Source organism: Lethenteron reissneri, chromosome 7, assembly GCF_015708825.2.
Source record: "Lethenteron reissneri isolate LAM-NWPU_2019-01 chromosome 7, ASM1570882v1, whole genome shotgun sequence".
Classification (NCBI taxonomy): Eukaryota; Metazoa; Chordata; class Hyperoartia; order Petromyzontiformes; family Petromyzontidae; genus Lethenteron; species Lethenteron reissneri.
The window spans coordinates 2247678-2268612 of NC_083785.1; the positions used below are offsets into that span (position 1 = coordinate 2247678).

Below are 20935 nucleotides of genomic sequence, written 5' to 3' on the forward strand. Positions count from 1 at the left end.
CCCTTCTTCAGGGCACCGATGGAACTAAAATGCCTTCACACCGGTGGTCACGTACAACGCCGGCTGATAAAATCCTTACCTCCCACCACGATCGCGTGAGCTGCGCACCGAGGACATCGATTGCCATTAAAATATCCCCCCGCGGAAACAACACGCAGTGCTTAACTGGATCCGTGCGCGCCAGGGGGGACACGGACACCTAATACACAAGCGCAAAATCCGAGGCTGTCTCTACTGTGTGTGACTGTGGCTACGATCACCAAACCATGGACCACGTAACATCGCACCGTCCCAAATCTACAGGTGACGGCGGTGGGTGTGTGGGTGGCTGAGTAGGTGGATGACTAGGTGGATGACTAGGTGGGTGACTGGGCGAGTAGGTGCATCTGCGTTACGGCAACTCTCAGGCAAAGCAATCGAGCGGCTACATCACCTCGAGCTGAATCTTCCCAACAGTTGCCATTCATAGGCCACTCAACAACAAAATTAAGACTTTGCATGCAAGTGGACGCGCTACAGTGCCGCTAATCTCCGTGGTCGTGCGCCAGCGCTGCTGATAAATATTCCGCGAGATGGATTTTGACTCCCGGCGTCCGCGCTCCGTGGGGGCTATTCAGGGACAGCGCTTAATGGCACGCTGAATTATTTATTTTCTGGCGTACCCGTCCCCGTGTCAATCAGAAAACCCTGCCCGCGAGCGATTCCCTCGGGCGCGGGGTGGGGTGGCGGGGGGCTGGACGGGGGGGGGGGGCGGGGGCTGCGGTTCGCCGCGGCCCCACTCGTCCGCCCGGGGGGGCGGCGGTGGCGGCGGTGTCGTCAATGGGGCCGTGCATAGCGGGTGCGTGCATTGCCATTAAGGCCCTTGCCGTAATTACTTCCAAGGTCTTGATCCGCTCGGTGCCAATTAATTGCTTCTAATCAGCCAGGTAAACACTGTTTAAGTATGGTGTGCCTCCACGTGCTTGTTGTCAGTGTTGCTTATCCGTCTGGGGCAGCGGTTTTTGCACAGGCCGCTCGGCTCACAGGCAGAAGGCTGCGAGTAAGTTCAAATCCCGGCCAGGCGTTGACTCAGAGTGAGTAAAATTGTAATGTGCGGCGCAGTGCTTTTAGCTCGCTCACGCAGGGAAGAACCGCAGACAAGCAGGAAGGCAACCGCGCGATGAGCCGGCAGTGCCAACGATTTCCCAAACACTGCAGTCCTTTATTTGTTAAGGTGTTTCAGCCAATTAAATCTTGACTTTAAGCTTTCGTGACTGCAGGAATTCATATTCTTTGGGTCTTTCGGTAAAGTCACGTAGAACACAAAAAAATTGCTCTACGTGACTTTATCGAAAGACCCAAAGACTATTTCAGCCAATTAATGAGTGTTTACATATGGAATGAAAAAAAAACACGGAGCACCCGGAAAAAAAAACCCACAAATGCGAGGGGACAACACGCTTTGCCATGCAAATGGAACAGGTGGAGTCCACATGTTTTGCTTGACTGCCTTCTCCTGACAAGCCAGGGTGTATGACACCTCGAAACATTCATAAAGGGTGTTTCTAAAAAACGTCTGTGCGATCCACCAACCCTCACATGTGCAGCCACCAGGGCCACCACTGCACGGCTGTGACACTTCTTTGCGGGACGCTTGGTTAACGCGTGACAGCCAACTGTGGTCAGGACGTCAACAGTGGTCATCATGTGGAGAGGCTGGCCGCCCCCATCCCCCCGTTGCGATGACTGTTTTCTAGGGGCGCCACGGTGACGAGACGTCATCTCCCTCGCCTGGTATGCAGGATGGTCATGGGTTCGATCCCAACCCTGAGACCTGCTGCTGTATATTTTGGGTTTTCACGTGGTCCTCCCCGTGGCCGTGTGGGTTTTCTCCGGGTCCTCCGGTTTTTTCCTCCACATTTCGACTGAACGCGTGTTTAGAGTATTTGGCTGCTATCAATGTCCACGTGACAAGCCACTTTGTTCAGCTGTCATTAGTGATGGCCAGGTCGCTTCTGAAAAAGAGCTACATAGCTCAAGCAGGCCTTACCTGGTGAAATTTAAATAAAGTTAATAGTTGTATATACGTGGCTGTTTGCATGCGGTTGTAGATGGTGTGTGGTCTGTGAAAGCCAATCTCGTAAGAATGTTTCGAGGAGATGGCAGCACAGGGAGCTTGTTTTTGTACTCCGCTCATGTTTTCGTACTGTTGTTGTTACGTTTTTACCCGTCCCTACTGGATGTCTGTGAAAAAGAGCTTTACAGCTCACCAGATTCCTCCAGTCTAAATAAATATTCGGTCTCTGATTCTTCACGTGCGAAGTTGCAATCTCAACGCGGTCATCATCGCAGAATAGTAGTGCAGGGCCCGGAAAACGGCGAGTTTTCAATCAAGATGCAAAGCAATGTGGCTGTGGGGAGAGGGAGACGCCCCACGGCCATTGTGCATGTGCAACAACAAATCCCCATCATCATTTACCTGATGAGGTGCAGAAGTGGTCATCTTGAGTCGTTTTACTTTCACAAATTCTGCTGCAGGCACCTTCGATTGGTGCTGGGCCAATCCCACTTGATGAAGAATGCTGGTGTGTGATTGGCAGCATACAGCACTTTGTTTCTATCGTCGGAGGGCGTCATGTAGGCTGTATGTGTGTGAATTGTAAAGCCTTTCTGACAAAATCCATATCGTTTTATTTCTGCCATTGACCCATTATTGCGATCAGTATTTACATCCCTACGGTGTTGCGGTCCGTTTCATGTTAACTTATTTTATATATATTTTATATATATATGTTAGCAAATGTTACTCAAGATTGCACGGTTGCCACGGTTATATAGGTGACCCCGTTTTATGTGGAGGGCAGACGATAATTTGTCGACTGCCGCAGAATCATAATGACTATTGAGCCACTATTGGAGGTTTGAAACGTGTTCCTTTTTTTTACGCTTGATAGGCCACTCGCAGCCAGCCAGCCATCCGGCCTGCCTGCCGCTCTGCTGTTTTGACTTAGCTCCCCCACCATGGTCCATCGCTCTCCAACCCGCCCTCCTCCCCGAGCCAGCCGTCCTCCGCTCTCTTTTTTTTGCGTCCGACATTACACGCCTTGCCCTCGTTGCCGCTCGAGCATCCGCCGGAACAATCTGGATCACGACTCGAGGTGGCGCGCAATTCACCACGTGTGCTCTGCCTTCCCCCCCTCCCCGCCCTTCTGTGTCGTTTCAGGGCTCCACGGTCGCAAGGGAAGCGAGCGAGAAAGAGAAGGTGAGCACGGTTCATGGTTGTTTTTTTCTCCCCCCGAGAAGCTTTTTTCGACGGTGCGTTCCCCCACAAACCCCGCGGCGCCGCGGGCACTCCTCCGTCAAGGGCGACGCGGTGGTGAGATGTTAACTACCTCGTCTGGTATGTAGGAGGTCGTGGGTTCAAACCCGACCCCTGATGCCTGCTGTATATTTTGAGTTTGCGCGTGTCTCTCTCGTGTCGATTTTTCTCCGGGGTCCCCTGGTTTTTCCCTCCACATTGAGAATCAACATCACACGTTCAGCGTATTTGGCTACTGTACATTTCCACGAGATAGGTCACTTCATTGAACTATCATTTGTGTTAGCCATGTCGCTTCTCAAAAAGAGCTATACATGATAAAATAAAATAAAAATAGTTTAAGCCAGCAAACCGAGTTCGATTACAGGGAAGGGCCAACATCAGTGGCGAGTAGTATCTGAAATGGTTCAGCACCCGCCACTATATCGAACCGGAATCTATTTAGACGGGAGGAATCCACTGATCTACGAAGCTCTTCTTCACATTCGTGGTGAAGCAAGATTAGTTGGCTCCCCGTGACCCGACGTTTGAATGCAAGAGGGCCTTCATTCGTCCGTGGCTCGACAAAGAGCTATACATTATTGAATGCAATTATTACTGCGACGGTTTACTTGCCGAGAATAACGTGTGGCTTCTGCAGAACCCAGCGGGGGCGGTGGTGGGGGTGGTGGGGGTGGTGGGGGTGGGGACGGGTGAGGCCTGCGGTGTGTGTCCCTGCGGGGGTGGCGTTACGCTCCGCGTGCTGGCAGCTTCGTCGGCAACTGAATGGGTGGGTGTTGGGTTCAGTTCTCCCGACCGGCGTGACCCGGATATCGCGCGCCGAACGGCACGTGGCCCGAGCAAAAGAATAGCCCGCCGGAGAGCCCTGCGTGCGACCGTGAGAACCGTGTCACCCCCAGGCACCGGGAAAAATTCTTCTCTCTCAAACGTTTCGGTCGGGTCCTCTTCACTTCTTCTCCCGGTGGTGATTGGTAGATGGCAAGGCCGCTTTGCGTGTCGGTGACAATTTCCAAGCGATAAAGCCACCTTCTTTGAGCTATCATTTGTCGTCAGGTCGCTCGTGTTATAGATTTACGTAGCTCAGCTCCCGGGGCCTCTCCTCAAGCAGATGTTGAGGCTGCTGGTCCGTGTGCAGGGTTGCGATTTCCGCATGGAAAATGCGGAAGGAGGGTTCAAATTTTCCCGCATTTTTGCTAAAGTCAACCGCAAACGGTGGAAAGACTACTCCTATGACCGCGCGCTTTTAACAACACGTTAATGCGTTCTATTGGAAAGGATACATCATGTACATATGTGTATGTGGTTCTTGTGCGGAAATGCGGAAATCATATATTCATTCCAATCAGTAACTCAAAGCCCTACGTGATGCTGGGCCTTGCATGTATCCTTTCCAATAGAACGCATTAACGTGTTGTTAAAAGCGCGCGGTCATAGGAGTAGTCTTTCCACCGTTTGCGGTTGACTTTAGCAAAAATGCGGGAAAATTTGAACCCTCCTTCCGCATTTTCCATGCGGAAATCGCAACCCTGTCCGTGTGGAGTGCAGTGCCCCTTCCAGTGAAACTCGCCCGTGTACACCCGTTGCCTGCGCGTGATATTCGTTGGCATCGACGCGATGGCGGTTATTTGGCTGCTGTAAATTTCCACGTGATGAGGAGTTTATTTGTCGCCGGGTCGCTCCTGCAGAAGAAGCTAATAGCTCTGTGGGATTTACGTTTTCAATTAAAACAGTTAATTTGTATGTGTTTTGTGATTTGCGTATCTTTCCTATACTTTGCGCTCCTATCCTGTTTTTCTCTTGTTGTAACTTTCTGAACGCGTACCTCTACTGGACATCTGTGGAAAAATTGCTTTATAGCTCATCGGATTCCTCCGGTATAATTAAAAGATTCTGATTATGGTTTGCAGTGGCAGGAGAGGATGTCGCCTTCGGTGCATTAAACCCTCGCGCGGATTTGGAAAAGAGTCATTTGGTATTGTTCCCAGCCAGTGCTGATGCCGTAAATAGTCAATCAGTGCGCGCCGAAAGTGGGTTGATACTTATTTTCTGTCGACTGTTGAATTAACTCTTTTATCGAGGGTGACACTTTAAGTGGGTGCTGATCTACTTCTGATCAGCGGGAGCAAAGCGATCTAGATCCAGAGAGCTCTCACACCCCGGGAAATAGATTTCTCTGAAAATTACTTCTGGTGGGGGAAAATGTGGGTACCCCCCCCCCCCCCATCTCTTTCGACCTGTCTGGCGCGAGTGTGGAGGATTTTAACAAGACGCAGCGGCGTGCTGCTGCTCGCAAAGAACGGGAAGGGGTGTGCCTCCCATCATGCCTTTGCACTGCATTGTCACGTGACTAGCACATTGCATGTGCAGTGCCGATTGTGAGCAGCGCGCGTCCTTTGTCGTTCAACCCGTTGTTGTCCAGCCTACGCACATTTGCTCGTCGCTTGCTCCGGTGCGTTTTGTCATCATTTGCCGAAAGCATTAGATTCGAATTAAGTGGGCAGGAGTAGTCTACGTTTTTCGAGGGGGTTAACCTTTATACAGCGGCTTGATACATTCTTCTCGTGCGGACGAGGGAGGTTTCCCCGCAGTAATAATTGCATTTAATAATGTATAGCTCTTTGTCGAGCCATTGATGGATGGAGGCCCTCTTGTTGCATTCAACGTCCAGTCGCGGGGGGCCTTTTTATCTCGCTTCATCACGAATGTGAAAAAGAGCCTTGTAGTTCAGTGGATGCCTCGAGCCTCAATAGAGATTCCTGTTCTGGAGAGCGAAGTGAGGGCCCTCCACCATTTCGGGTACCACTCAACACTGATGTCGTCCCTTCCCTGGCTGAAACTAAACAATAGTTTAGTTTTTTTACCAGGTAACGCCCCTTCGGCTATATAGCTCTTTTTTCAGAAGCGGCCTGGCTATCACAATGATAGCTCAACAAAGTGGCTTATTGCGTGGAAGTGTATAGCAGCCAAATACTCTAAATGCGTGTTGATTCTAAATGTGGCTAAATGTGGCTTCATTGTGTCGTACGCTAACCACGATACCACCGCTCCCTCTCTGTAGTGCCTGTAAGAGATTCTCTAATGCAATAATGGGGTTTAGCCAGTGCAGCCTAGACTCGGCACGAGAGCTTCGGTTTATTAAACTGTTAATCTACCAGACCACGGGGAGAACATGCAAACTCCAAATGCACAGGCAGTCAAGATCGAATCCACGACCTCCTGTATACCCGGCGAGGTAGTTAACATCTCGCCACCGTGGCACCCAGTGTAACTGGCATTGACCAAACATCCCGATGCTGAACAGATTACTTGCACGTTTTTCAACTTGGATCGCACACAGCAGCAACAACATCGCCCGCTACTACGAAAACTTGGCAAATATACAGCAAGCGTTCAGGGTCGGGATTGAACCCACGACCCCCCCTGCATACCAGGCGAGGTAGTTAATATCTCGCCAAAATCTGAGCAGATTAGGCCGATGGTTATTCACGGTGAGTGTGCGTACGCACGTGTGGGGTTGCACGTAGCGTTGACCGGCAGGGTGAGCTCGATGCATTTTTTAACACCTTTCACTTTTGAGTGAAAAATCTATTGTGGAACGATGCCGTTAAAGTACATTTTGTGTGAGCAGCTGCGCTCTCCTTGGGAATGAATTGGTTGTTAGCAAGCCAGCGTGATGATATACAACAGCTGTCGTAGCTTTCGCTCGCTCGCTGCCGCTGCTGCTGCTGCTGCTCCAATAACAGCATGCAGGTGATGTGGAGACGATTTATTTTTGCCGTTTATGATGCACTATGTCCACACGTCTGGATCCTTCCTTGCTATTTTTTTAAATACTTTTTTGTTTATCTTTCCACCTGCAATGTGCCGAGTAATAACGTAATGCTGGTAATAACATTTTAGTCGTTATGTGTACGTTTTGTCTGTGCGGAGCCACAGACAAAAGCTGGATGGCAGCAGCCAGGCAGTCAACCGTTGCTACCAAATAATCTCTCAAGCTCTGCAGTCCTTCCTGTGTTCACCCTTTCCCGTTCCAATGATGTATGTGCGTGTACGTCATTGGAGCTTAGTTGGAAGTTAAAGGCCATGCGGGGGAGCGTGTGGCACAGTTTGGCGCCAGCTATCGTAGAGTGCGGTGGTCGTGTCGCTACAGTTCTCTGCGGTGAGTACAATGTCTTCAAAAACAGCGGCGCTACGCCAAATAAATAAATAAACTCATGCTAACCGCTTGCGAGTTTCGAGATACAGCAGTAAACGGGGGACACCCACCCTGCAACTTGCAGACATCTCGGAACAGGAAAGGGTTAGGTATTCTTATTCTTATTAGGGTTAGGTGTTTTCAGCCAAGGAATGAACGTTTATTCAAGTGGGAGGACATCGGAGCAGCCAGAGAAAAACCCGCGCATGTGAGGGGGCAACACTCTATCCCCGTGCAGATGGGACTGCCTTCTCCTGGCAAGCCAGGGTATGGCTGCTACTCGATGCTCGCGTGAACGGACGTTGGTAACGGCCGTTCGATCCACCAACCCTCGCTGCCTCCCCGGCGCTAGATTACAGGCTGTGTGCATAGCCACCACTGCCCTGCTATAATGGTGGGGCCGGGAGAGGGCTCAGGAAGCGGATAGATTCCTTATGTGTGTACGTATGTACGTTGAACTTCTTTCTCACCGTACGTAGCCAAATGTGCTAATAAGAGGTGCGGGGGAAGGACAACAAGCTAAACACAAAAAGCAGTTCAAAAGAAACGAGTTTTCAATCTACATTTAAAAGTGCATAGCTCCCAGTGACTTCCTAATATCGGAAGGAAGAGTGTTCCAGATGGCCGGAACAGCGCATCTGAAAGCACCGCGCGATGCGGTGTCTGTCTCTGTTCGATGGCCAGCCGAAAGCCACCGCTACGAGGATGACCGGAGTTCCTTATAAATTTACGATGCACAGAGACGAAAAATCGTGACATTGTTGGGCTACACAAGCCGCCCTGTGACAGAGCTTAATAAATTGGGTCTGATTTCCAGCCACAAAATGGAATAACGACCTTTTCCTGGAAACAGGCTTTCAAAGCTGCCTCTGCTGCTTGTCAAATGGGTCTCATTTTCCCAGGGGTTCAGGAAATGTAATTGGAAGTCCCACTGTCAGGGTGTCGCCACATCGCAGTGTCCACCACCTATCTTAACTGCTAATGTCAGTGCCGTGTAACAGCAGCAGCAGTAAGCTCTTTTCAAGGCCAGAAAGGTCCATAAAAGCAAAATTAAATTTCCAGGAAATGCCAGGAAAGCCAAGCAAAAAATGGGTATTTCTATAGCTCAGTGGAAATGACTTAGTCGATTGATTTGGCTTTCATTTATAAAGCGCTACACTTCCCTGTCATATTGGCTTACGTATTCAGCTTAGTAAAAATGTTTTTTGAGGAGAAAAACAACGCGTATAAACTCGGACGCGACATGGCCACAAACTACAGCTCACTGGAATGGCTTATCACGTGGAAATTTATAGCAGCCAAATACTTAAGACACATGTTTATAAATGTGGAGGGATAAACTGGAGGACCCGGAGGAAAATCCACCAGACCATAGGGAGAACATGCAAACTCCAAATACACAGGCATCAGTCAGGATCGAATCCACGACCTCCTGTATACCCGGCGAGGTAGTTAACATCTCGCCACCGTGGCGCCCAGTATAACAGTCATTGACCAAACATCCCGATGCTGAACAGATTATGTGCACGTTTTTCAACTTGGATCGCACACAGCAGCAACAACATCGCCCGCTCGTACGAACACTTGGCAAGACATTCCTGAAAACGAGTCTTGGGATTCAGTGAGATTTTCCTGGTTAAAACTCGCATAATAAGAAGAAGAATCGTCTGGGCGATAGTTAATCACCGCTCTACGGGTCTATGACAGGTTGATAAGTTCACCAAGCGCATGTAAGTTATTCCTTACTATGTGCTCCATAGGAATAAATACGTTTAAATATAATTTTTTGAAACTTCTACAAGCAACGCCAACATTACTCAATTCAGTGGATGTAACAGCGTTGTTAAATTGATATTCATTGTTATATTTTCACGTTCATTAAATGTTTTTTTTTACTTTGAAGGCCACACCGTTCTTGACGAATGCGTTGCTTGTGGTTTAGTCCTCGTGCACCACTGCCACTTTGTTTGGATGCAGCCGTGCTCCGTCATCGTTGTCGTCTCACAAAATTGTCACCAGCGCAGCAAACATCTGTAAGTGGGTTTAAAAAAACATAAAAATTGCATCTAAACCCTGCTGCGGAAGTTACTTCGCTCATTAATGGAAGTAAAAAAAATCTCACCTTAACCATATTTTGTAGTTTAATTCTCAGTGTCGTAATCCTGCATTCCCACACAAATGAGCCCTAACAGAAACACAGATCCCCCTCTGGTTTTCTATAGACAACATGGTAGTGTGTCACGTGTACATTGACATGAGGCTTAAAACAAACGCAACGTGTGTTTTCATTGGCTTGACCACTCTCCGTGTGCGTTTGTTTGTTTGCTGTAGTGTAGCGGTGAGCACTGCGCCACAAACCCGGCGAGCCGAGTTCGATTCCCGCTCACGGTCAACGCCAGTGACGATTATTTGAACCGGTCCTGGGCCTCCCCTAGGTCGACTCAGCCTCAAATGAGTACCTGGTGCGATGTGTAAACATCGTCACTTGGGAGGCAAAGGCGGCCGGGCGTGGTGTTGGCAACCCACCCCCGTGTGTGCCGTGCCGGCCTCCATAGGTGCTGCTCGCTAACAGCACTTGCCTCAACTGTCTGCACAGGGGAAATCTTTGTCTTGCTTGCGGAATCTTTTTTCACGTACATTTTTGGCTCTCTTACGTGTTTTATTTTCCAAACCTGAGAAAACGGAAGACACGAGCGAGCTATCCATTATCTGCTGCGGAATGGTGACATTGCCAAGCGTGAGCTGCTGTTTGGAATCAATGGTGGGCTGTTTATTTTGTCAGTCGTCAACAGCCATGATTAATCACTGCTGGATGAAGGCCCTCCCCAACAATTTCTCCTCGCCGTGAGCCGGTTTCATTTCTGCGTCTGAACGTCCTCTCGGGCTTGTTTCCCCCTCCTTTGGGTTCCACGCCGTCATGAGTCTTAACCGTCGGCCATAATTGTTGTCAACTTCCTGACCCCGTGCCCCTACTGGAAAATCTGTGAAAAAGAGCTCATCAGATTCCTCCAACATAAATTAATATTCTGATTTTGATAATCTCTTGGAGCGACATGTGATGCATCCAGCTTGCATGTTGGCATCGGCCATGGTCTATTCGCTGCTGGATGAAGGCCTCCCCCAAGCACCGACCCATCTGGCTCCTGCACACAAGCTGACTTCCTCGCTCCATCTCTGCAGTGGTCTTCCTTTCAGGCGTGTTCCCTTCTTTGACGGCAAATTAATTAATTAAATTTTATTTTGCCAGGTAAGGCCCACTGAGTTATGCAGCTCTTTCAGAAGCGACCTGGCTATCACAAATAATAGCTCAACGGAAGTGGCTTATCATGTGGACATGTATAGCAGCCAAATACTTCAAAGGCATGTTTCTAAATGTGGAGGGAAAAACCGGAGGACCCAGAAAAAGAACGACGAGACCGCGGGGAAAACAGGCAAACTGCAAATACACAGGCGTTAGGCTCGGGATCGAACCCACGACCTTCTGCATATCAGGCGAGGGAGTTAACATCTCGCCATCGCGGTGTCCATTTGCCTTGCCCGTCAGCCATCATCGATTTAGTGATGCATCCAGAACAAATACAAAAGAATGTAACAGTCAATGTGATACATCTAACCTTGTATATGTTCTCTCATCCATGTGCTCCTCCTTCTGGCTCTCAGCGTAATTAAGAACATACTGCTCTATATTATGTCTGCATAATTGTCAGCATTTTAATCTGATTTTTTTCCATGCGTGCATGAGCGCAGTCAACATGTTGCCACATGTGAATTTAATAGGGGGGGGGGGATTAAACCAACGCGTTTTGTATTATTGTGGAGGGCTAAAGCCCTCCCCATTACCAATTTGTCACTGGTCAGTGGGGCTTTTCAACATTTAATGATGCGTTTAAAATGACATAAATTATGTAGACGCTATTAACGTGACGGCCGCGGTGAGTTCTGTCCGGCCCGTGGTGAAGCTGAAAGTGGGGAGGGGGGGGGGGGTGCGGGGGCCGTGTGTGACCCCCCCCCCTCCACCTCCCCCCATCTCCCCCCACCCCCGTGGAGTTTTGCCACGGCTCCGTCCAGCCAAGCGCCGACATGAACTTGATTTTGCGCCAGACTTTGGAAGTGGCGCGTCTGGGATCCAGCTGGGAGTCATCAACAACGACGACGACCCCAGTCCGGGTGAAACGAGGAGACTCGGCGGCATTCCACAGCCCCCAAAAGTTTATACGGATACAGCTTTTTATTATTTTTAGATGTTAATTACCTGCAGGAGGTTGCGGGTTCGAACCCGACCCTAATGCCTGCTGTCAAGTGGATTTTTCTCTAGGTCCTCTGGTTTTTCCCTCCACATTTAGACTCAACATCATGCATTTCGAGTATTTGGCTGATTTCATTTTCCACGTGATAAGCCACTGTGTTGAGCTATCCTTTGTGGCCAGGTTGCTTCTGAAAGAAAGGTATATAGCTCAGTGGGCCTTACCTAGTAAAATAAAATTAGTTTATAGTTTTGTAGTATAGTTATAAATAGTTTATAGTTTCGTTTTTAGTTTTCTTTTGGCGTTTGGTGAGATTCGGCGTGGAAAGGTAAACTTAAACGCCGAGAATCGTGAGCCACGCTTTGGATTTTTGTTGTTACGTGATGGTTTTATTTCTTACGCACTTTAGGTTTCTGTGAAGTATCGCTCCAGGCAAGAGTTGGTGATGTAAAATAACGTATTTATTGTTGTTAAATATATGCTGCATTGCCGTACTATTTCCAAAATTTATCAGCGTTATTCCTATTAAAAGTTTTATTTTTCGTCCATCGTAGAACGCTGTGAGAAGGACGTTACCACCACGGGGCAATAGTTGGCACATTGGACTTGCTATCGAGGTCGCCAGTTCAATCTCCCGGCGTGGCAGTTGTATTCAGTTGTGGCAAAGGGCCACGTTGCAACAATGGGCCACCAAGGTGATGAGATGTTGACTACCTCGCCGACGAAAACATACGTTGTAATTTCACCTCTACTTTGTAGGTATAATGATTGTGCGCTGTCAAGGGCGGTTTGACAGACATCATTCATCCAACAATGTGTTTGTGCAAATCGTTAGCTCTTTGTTGGAGCTGGACTCGGGTAAATTAATTATTTAAACGACGAGCGTAACAAAAAAAAACGGATGTCATTTGCAGTGGCATGCCAGCCTTTGTTTAAAGCTTTGTCCTCACTAATGCAGTCGAGTAGAACAAGTGGCGCTGATTACGACGCGCGGTTCAACGCAGGAGTGTGTACCGCTTTTTCTAAAAATAAAAACGAATCCGCCGACCTTCATCCAACTAGCGCACACATTTGTCAATGTCACTGTCTAGCGTGTGTGCTCTTCCTCACGTACACCCATCAGTCCGTCTGTACACCTTAACCTATAATGCGTTGCAATTGCGTCACGGCATTCACGGCGTGCCCCCCCCCCCGCCGACACTGTGGGGCTGAACTTTGTCGGCTCGGGCGCGGTGGCCCGCGCGCCGCGTCCTCCCATACACACCGCGGTAAATAAGCCGTCGAGAGAGAGAGGGCTCGTTACAGGCACGGGTCACCGCAGCGATGCATCACGGGAGTGATGGGCGTGTTCCAGACCACCTCGCTTTCCCCCCTTTTCTCCACTCCCCCCTCATAGCGCGTGTGTTTTGGCCGCTCACTCACTCGTGTGCGCATGCGTGTTTCTTCGCAGGCGAAGGAGCTGCCCACGTTCAAAGACAACGACTTCATCAACGAGAAGCAGAGGATCGTGATCGGAGAGGAGAACAAGAAACTCTTCCTCGAAAAGCTGAAGAGGGACGTGGAGGTAAACCCAACACCGCCTCCCACATCGTCGCCATCGTCGCTATTGCCTCTGCCGTCCAAAATCCATCGCGTGGGGGGGCGGGGTGACAATCCACACCGCTCTCCCGCACCTCGCGACTTCCTGTCGAGCAGCCTCGCGCCACGCACCCCCCCCCCCCCCCGCGAATTTCAAATGGCTCTACAAAATGTAAAACCGTCGTTTTTAAAACCCTCCTATATAAAATGGGGGTTTGCTGTACTTGAAAAAAATCAATCCCAGAGGCCCAGTGCACTGAGCCGACCCCTGTCCCTCGTGTTTAAAGCCATAACGCTCGTGATCACGAATGGGATATCCTGCCCGCCGTGCCCGACAGAGCGTCCGTGTTCACCCACGCCAAATAGCCCCAACGAACACGCAGCGTCGTGAAACATCCGACCTATGCAGCACAGCATCTTTTTGTCTTGCACGCGCCCGAGTTCATTTCATTGCTGCCTACACTCTCTGTAGCATTGGTGACCGATCGATAAACATTTATGTCCCCCCCACAAAGACAAAGATCCCCCGTGTACAGACTTTCGGGGCAAGTGCTGTTAGCGAGCAGCACCTATGAAGGCCGACACGGAACATGAGGGGATAGGTAGCCAGCACCATGCCCGGCCGCCATGGTCTCCCGAGTGGCGATGTTGACACATCATCGTCGGGTTCGTGGCGCAGCGCGCTGTCCGCTACGCCACTGCCCCAACTCAAGGAACAACGCGCGTAGCTACGTAGCGCAAACTACACATGCTCGCGGATAAAACAAACACTCTTACTCAAGATAACCTGCCAAGCCGCATAGAGTCTGTGAGCGTATACACCTCCAGTTATCCGGGAATCTAACCCAGATCATCACCAGGTTCATAACGCGGCGTGCTGACCGCTCCACTACACTGCCGCTCCCCCCCCCCACACACACACTAGCGCAGCACCAGGCACGGGCCTCGCAGCAATGCGCAGCTCGGGGGACAATAAACACCACGAGGTAGTAACCCAGTAGTGGCCGCTCCACAAGCACCGCGTGGCTCGGTGGGAAAAACCTTGGCCGTCTCTGTTCTGCGGCCATAGCTGCCCGCATCGTCCCCGGAGCTGCCTGAGCTCGCGGTGACGTCCAATACCCAATTTGGAAAATACAAGACCGGGAGCACACGGTCTTTATGTATAATGATAACGATGATACTTGAATTGTTTATCCAGGAGAAAAGCCGTATCGAGACTCAGGACTCATTTCCCAGTCTGTTATTGTTTTGACATCAAGTCATTCGCAAAGGTGTAGGGTCAGTCGGTATCCCTGCAATAGCCATTAGTTTTTTGGGTTTTTTTTTTGCCGTGACTGGCAAGGGAATTGGGAAAATTAATAACGCTCTCACTGCAACCGTGTCCGCCCAGGGTCACCGTTGTATAAGAGATAATGACTCGCCAGACGCTGGCCTGGTTTGAATGGCTCAGATGAATTGATTGCTCGAAATGCAATGCGATGCTGGGATGACCAAGCTTGCTGCAGCTACAGGTTTTGAACATTTCCTTTTCTCCTTCGCTCCACCCTCTGCATTGGTGATATCAATCTGGCGGCACAAAAAAAATAATAAACGTTAATCCCACCGTTTATAATTGGGCGTACGTGGTATAGAAAAATATTGCTTTCATCATTTCAACGATGCACAGCCTACCTGGCGGTGACCACAGCTTGCGTAACGCGCGTGTGGAGAGAATCGCACGGTTCAGCGTCTAGTCCTGCTGCCGCTGGAGCCACTCTCGCACCCCGTGGCTTTGTCCAGGGGATTTGTAGTACAGGGTGCTTATTATATCGTTGTATGCAGTATTCTCTCGTTTGTTGACTGTGAACTCACCTTGAATCTGTTGGCAGCTTAAGAAGATATGAGAAATTGCAGCCATGCTTTTATGTACGGAATCAATTTTACTGGTAGTAACCTCCTGGTTACACCAGCCCACGGGATTATTGTGTCCGTCCGTCGTGCAGGGAGGGGCTGGGTTGGGAGGGAGGGGCTGGGTGGGGACGGGTGGGCTGGGTGGGGAGGGGAGGGGCTGGGTGGGGAGGGGCGGCTCACCCCGTGGTGCCCTTATAAAACTCAACGTTTAACCTACTTACGCCGGCTTGTGCCCGCCCTCACAGTCGGCCATATTTGCGGAATACACCACGCCGCCGTTGACCCTGGCCATTGACCGAGCAACCCAACGTTACTACCAGTTCCCTCCACAGGAATGTGTTGTGAATTAACCTACCCTGTAAGTTAAGTTAAAACTAGAAACTATTTTTATTTTACCATGGAAGGCCCACTGAACTATATAGCTCTTTTTCAGAAGTGAGCTGACAAAGAGCTTTATAGTTCAGTGATTCCCGACCCGGGCACCTTTCTGCGTGGACTGTGTGCGTTCTCCCCACTGTTGTGCGTGGTCTTCTTGTGGATTATCTTGTTTCCTCCCATAGCTAAACAGAAAACATTCAGTGTGACTCCTATTGGCCAAACATCCCAATGCTCAAAGAATCACCCGCTAATTACACAATTTGGGATTACATGCAGCAGGAGCAGCAGCAGCAACATCGCCACCTACAGATAAAACGTCTTAAGACTGGGTGAGGCTTTGCCGCGTAAAAAAGTGTAATAAGAACAATAATATAATGATAACAGGATAACTTAGTGCACACACACATTTTGGGACACTTGCTCTTATTAAAGATGCAAGCCATGTCAGGCTGCAGCTGCATTATCATTACGGCTCAGACCCCTGGGCCGAAGCACCCACGCGTGAATTATCATTTTCTCCGATGCAAGGGTGCAGCTCGTAATCTACGCGACGTGAATATCAAGGCTGGCTGCTCGGCCGTTCAGACGGATTATACGGAGCCCTTGCTTCACACGTGTGTGCCTTCTCGTTCTCCTCCTCTCGCTTTATTATACCGTCTTGATCGGTATATTCCAATGGGTATTTAGCTTTTGAGGATACTCAAAACGTGATCGTCAACGGTGGCATGTAAGCGTCCATGTGAGGCTAATTCAAATGAAGTTTTTCTTTTATCATTTCAGTTTTTCCTCATTTCAGTTTTAAGAGAGCAAGCATGCACGACCTACAAATCACATTCTTTAGTATCGTGCCCTTCACAATACAATTGTCACATAGCACTTGACAGATGGGCACATTAAAACGTATATAACATTACATCAATACAAATTTAAATCAGTCAACGTAATAAAAGGTATACAGATTGGTTCAACAAAAAAAAAAACATTATCAATCCACTCCCCAAGCGTGTAAGCAGACGCCATAAACCGACCATCAAATAGTAGCGTCAAGCTGGCAGACAGATTAAGCCACAGGGATTTGTGTCAGACCAAAGAGGAGATGGGTGTTCAGCAACCGTTTAAATGTGCACAGCTCGTACGTACGAACAGAACGCTCATTTCCCGCTCTTTGTCATTCCACTGCTGGATGACGGCCTTCTCTACTCGGCCCTGGGGGTAGTTTGATCATAACGTCACCAGACCGGCTCCCATTTCACTCGCCACCGATGCTTGCCGTGCCGTCGCCGATGCTTCGTGGTGCTGTGCGCGAAATACTGCGACACCGCTCTATACCCGTAGCAAATCAAAACAAAAACTCACCGCCTTCCTCATGAACTCTCCATTACAACCTGAAGCTAAATGAGAATTTAAAGCTAAATTATAATTTCAATAACGATTTGGCCAATGCCATTGCTAATGACGAGGGTGGTGGTGATGTTTTTGGCTTGAGTTTGGCACGCCACTGCCAACCAGGGCTGGAAACCACGAGGACCCTGCTGCCTTGGGGCCTCCACCACCAGAAGGCCCTTTGCACCAGCCCAACGGTCGGTCACTCTCCCTCATGGCGTTGCCCAGCTTACCGGCTCCCACACAACGGCTAAACCAAACTATAAACACATTTTTGTTGGTTTAACACGTAGGCCTCCTCGACCAATATTATTCATAATACTCTCCAACACACGGGTGTGTTGGATTTTTTCTATGACACACGGGTGGACTTAAGTGGTAACGAATTGGCATATTGTTTACGTGAAGAATCCCTTACTAATTGTCTGTGTCAGGTGGTGGAGGTTACGACACATTTATACTTACGCGATCTAACCGAAAAATCTTTATTATTAATAAAAAATATATTTCACCAGGTAAGGCCCAGAAAAAAAGTGGATACTTATTGTAATGGCCTCAGAGGGATGTTGGACAAAACCAACTCCCAACCAGGTGGTTTGGACTCCTAAACCTTCTGACTGTGAGCCACTTGCTCCAATTCCCCCCCCCCCCCCCCGGATAATTCGTGAGCAATATTGATTTAATGATATCAGCTCATTAAAACTAGGTAATAGACCACTGGTAAAATGTAATATGGTGATCCTTATCATATTGCATTGGTATTCGACCTTGAAGACCTTAACATTGTTTGGGATGTTTGTATAAGGATTTGGCACTATACCTTTGGCATACATGTATATTTAATCATCTGTATAGTCTGGAGAATTTCATGCAATCTATTTACTTTGGCTCCTGCACTCAGTAAGGGTGCTTATTATATCAATGTATGCAGTCCTCACATTTGTTGACTCACCTTGAATGTGTTGGCAGCTTTGTATATTGACCCATGCCGTTAGTTAAGTTAAAACTATTTTTGTTTTACCAGGTAAGGCCCACTGAGCTATTTAGCTAATTTTCAGAAGAGACTTACCTACTCCTGTTCATCATCCCCTACGGGACGTGAGGCTACTTTCAGAAGAGACTTACCTACTCCTCTGGCTTATCATCTGCAAATGTATAGCAGCTAAATTTTAAATGTGGACGGATAAACCCGGAGGACCCCGGAGAAAATGCACGTGACCATGGAGAGAGAGAAACCCGTAAACTCCAAATATACAGGTGTCAGGGTCGGGGTCAAACCCACGACCTCCTGTACACCAGGCGAGGTAGATTACATCGCTCCACAGCAGCACCCCTCGCGGCATTGCACTGCTACAGCTAAACTAAACTATAAACAATGTTTTACCTTATTTGTAAAAAAAACTAACCTTTTTTTATTTTCCCAGGTGACGCCCACTGAGCTGTAAAGTTATTTTCAGAAGCGACCTGGCGATCACAAATGATGGCTCGACGAAGTGGCTTATCACGTGGACATTTTTAATCGCTTGATCACCCCCCCCCCCCCCTCCCATCTGAGAGGAGATTGAGCCAGGCCTGCTGCCAACACAGTCCCTGCATTTCTGACTTGTTTCATATAGCAATCAGCCAGATGCTAAGCGACGGATCTCGGTGCTACTTGAGCACTCTGTGCAGGATTCGGCTCGCTTTCAATGCCATGCGATGTGCCGGGTGGAGGCTTTTCAAACTGTCCTGGACTGGCATCGATCTGGAATTGCTCCCATTGACCTTAAAGCGCAAAGCCCTCGCTTAGTAGCACGGCCACGTGGCCATCACAGAAAGTGGCCGGGACACCCTTGGAGTGACGTGGTGGCATTTAGAAGTCTGGTGTTGACAGACACGTCTTAATATATTTATTTGTAATTATAACTAAAGTGATAATATGTTAGTGTATCATAATGGTTTGTTAAGGTTCTGTAAAAAGTGTTTGGCGGTTATCAATTTGCACGTGATTAGCTGCGATGTTGAGCTGTGATTTGTGGCCGGGTCGCTTCTGAAAAAGAGCCGTAGAGCTCTCAGTGAGCCTTTTCTTGTAAAATAAAAAAACAGTTCGTAGTTTAGTTGTATACCAGCTTTACTACGCGGCTTCGTCCGGGACTTGGATTCACCACGCCCGGCCGCCTTTGTCTCCCCAGTGGCGATGTTCACACACCACACCAGTTACTCGTTTGAGGCTGAGTCGACCTAGGGGGGGCCCAGGGACTGGTTCAAATAATCGTCACTGGTGGTGGCCGTGAGCGGGAATCAAACTCGGGTCACCGGGTTCGTAGCGCGGCGCTAAGCACTACACTACAACGCGTTACGCTTCCACATGCGCGGGTCACGTGACAGATTTGACGTCACAGCTCACTTGCCGTGCAAAAAATCTCAGCATTATTGAGCTCCCCCCTCCCCCTCCAAAAAAAAACGAAAGTGTATTTTAATAATTTGTGCATGGTGTACAGTCTGGAAAGTACCCACATGGCAAATTTCAAGTTTGTTGCATGTCGGGAAGTACGCTAGACATTTTGAACAGACACACATATTCACAGCTTTGCCTTTTATATATATGGAGGTAATTGCCACGAGTTGTGTATAACGCTTTGGAAGGACTGAGTACTGTGTGACGACCTTGCCCTCTCACAGCCGTGCTGTGAGCAATGCAACGGATTCATGGATCGATGATCGGCTTCAGTGATGTTTGTGCCGAATCTTTGCCGCCACGTAAGTTCAATGGAAGAAGAAGAGGTAGAGGGCATCCCCCCCGTAGGTGGATGTGGCTGAGTTGATGCGACCTTCAATGAGTACCTCGCGTGTCGTGTAAACATCAGCAGGCAATTGAGGCGTGCAGACAAAGGCAGCCAGGTATGGTGCATGCTAAAGACAAAGATCCCCCGTATAGCCTTAACAGACTGTTGGGGCAAGTGCTGTTCGTGTGTGCATCCCACACACACACACCACCCCCTTGTGCATCATGGCAGCCTTAATAACCGCTTGCTAACAACACTTGCCAATGCTATTAGGCTAAAAGTTGGATCTGTACAGTTATTTTCTCGTTATTCACAAACTCGCGAATCGCGATTTTGGTTATCAACGAATCGCATCTGGAATTCTACACGGCTACTGCATCGAGAGAGAAAGTGATGAGATAGATTGATGAGGTAGAGTGATGAAATAATTTCCATGTGTTTCATTGCTTATTTAAGGAAATTAATTTAAAATATTTCCGTAGGCCAACATAATTATCCGTCAAATTTTCTCTTCACGAGCGTCTCCGGAACGTATCCCTCGCCAATAACGAGGGAACAACGTACGCGTTTATTGTGCATGTGCAAATGTGTATTTTTTGACAATCGGTGCACACAGTGGTTAGAGCGCAGCGTCGTTACGATCCCTGGCGGCACGTTCAATTCTCGGCCGTGCGTGAGCGTTGAACTTTGCCCCGTGCCGGCGGTGGACAGAAGCGGCGGACCGTGGCGGCGTGCGCACGGAGCAATTGTGCACGCTCAGTGGGCACGCGCCCACGCGGGGTAGACTTCACGCGAGCGGGGTCCTTTTGATGTGAGGCCCATTGAAGTGCGTCGTAAAGATAGGGATGGCGAAGCGATTGCAGAGGTCCCCGTGGGCGTTTGTGGGAGCGTGCGTGTGTGCGATGCGAGCCGTGGTACAAACACGGTGGTCCCTCCCAACCTTTGTGAACCCATAGACCCACTTCCAGATGCATTTTCACCAACCACCGTGCAGAAAGAAACTGATGTTTTGTGAAATATTTTATCGTAATGGTTAAACAGTTCTCTTGGACCACTTCCCATGGCCTTGCGAACCGCCGGTGGTCCCCGTGCGGTCCCTATGCTATCGGCTGTCGCCGTGCGGTCACGGTGCGGTCCCCGTAGTGTGGGCGGTCTCCGTGATGTCGGCGCTCCCCATGCGGTCTCCGTGATGTCGGCGCTCCCC

The 20935-nt window shown here is 49.1% G+C and overlaps 1 protein-coding gene across 1 annotated transcript in view; it reads left to right on the forward strand.

Moving 5' to 3' along the window:
- The first annotated feature begins 819 nt into the window (after window positions 1-819).
- The window catches only part of LOC133358783 (phosphatidylinositol 5-phosphate 4-kinase type-2 alpha-like), a 42257-nt gene continuing 22141 nt past the window's right edge, over window positions 820-20935 (forward strand). Inside the window, exons 1-3 of the mRNA XM_061577233.1 lie at window positions 820-838; window positions 3105-3241; window positions 13188-13301. Coding sequence (XP_061433217.1) covers window positions 820-838; window positions 3105-3241; window positions 13188-13301 — 270 coding nt within the window. The remainder of the gene's footprint in view (window positions 839-3104; window positions 3242-13187; window positions 13302-20935) is intronic.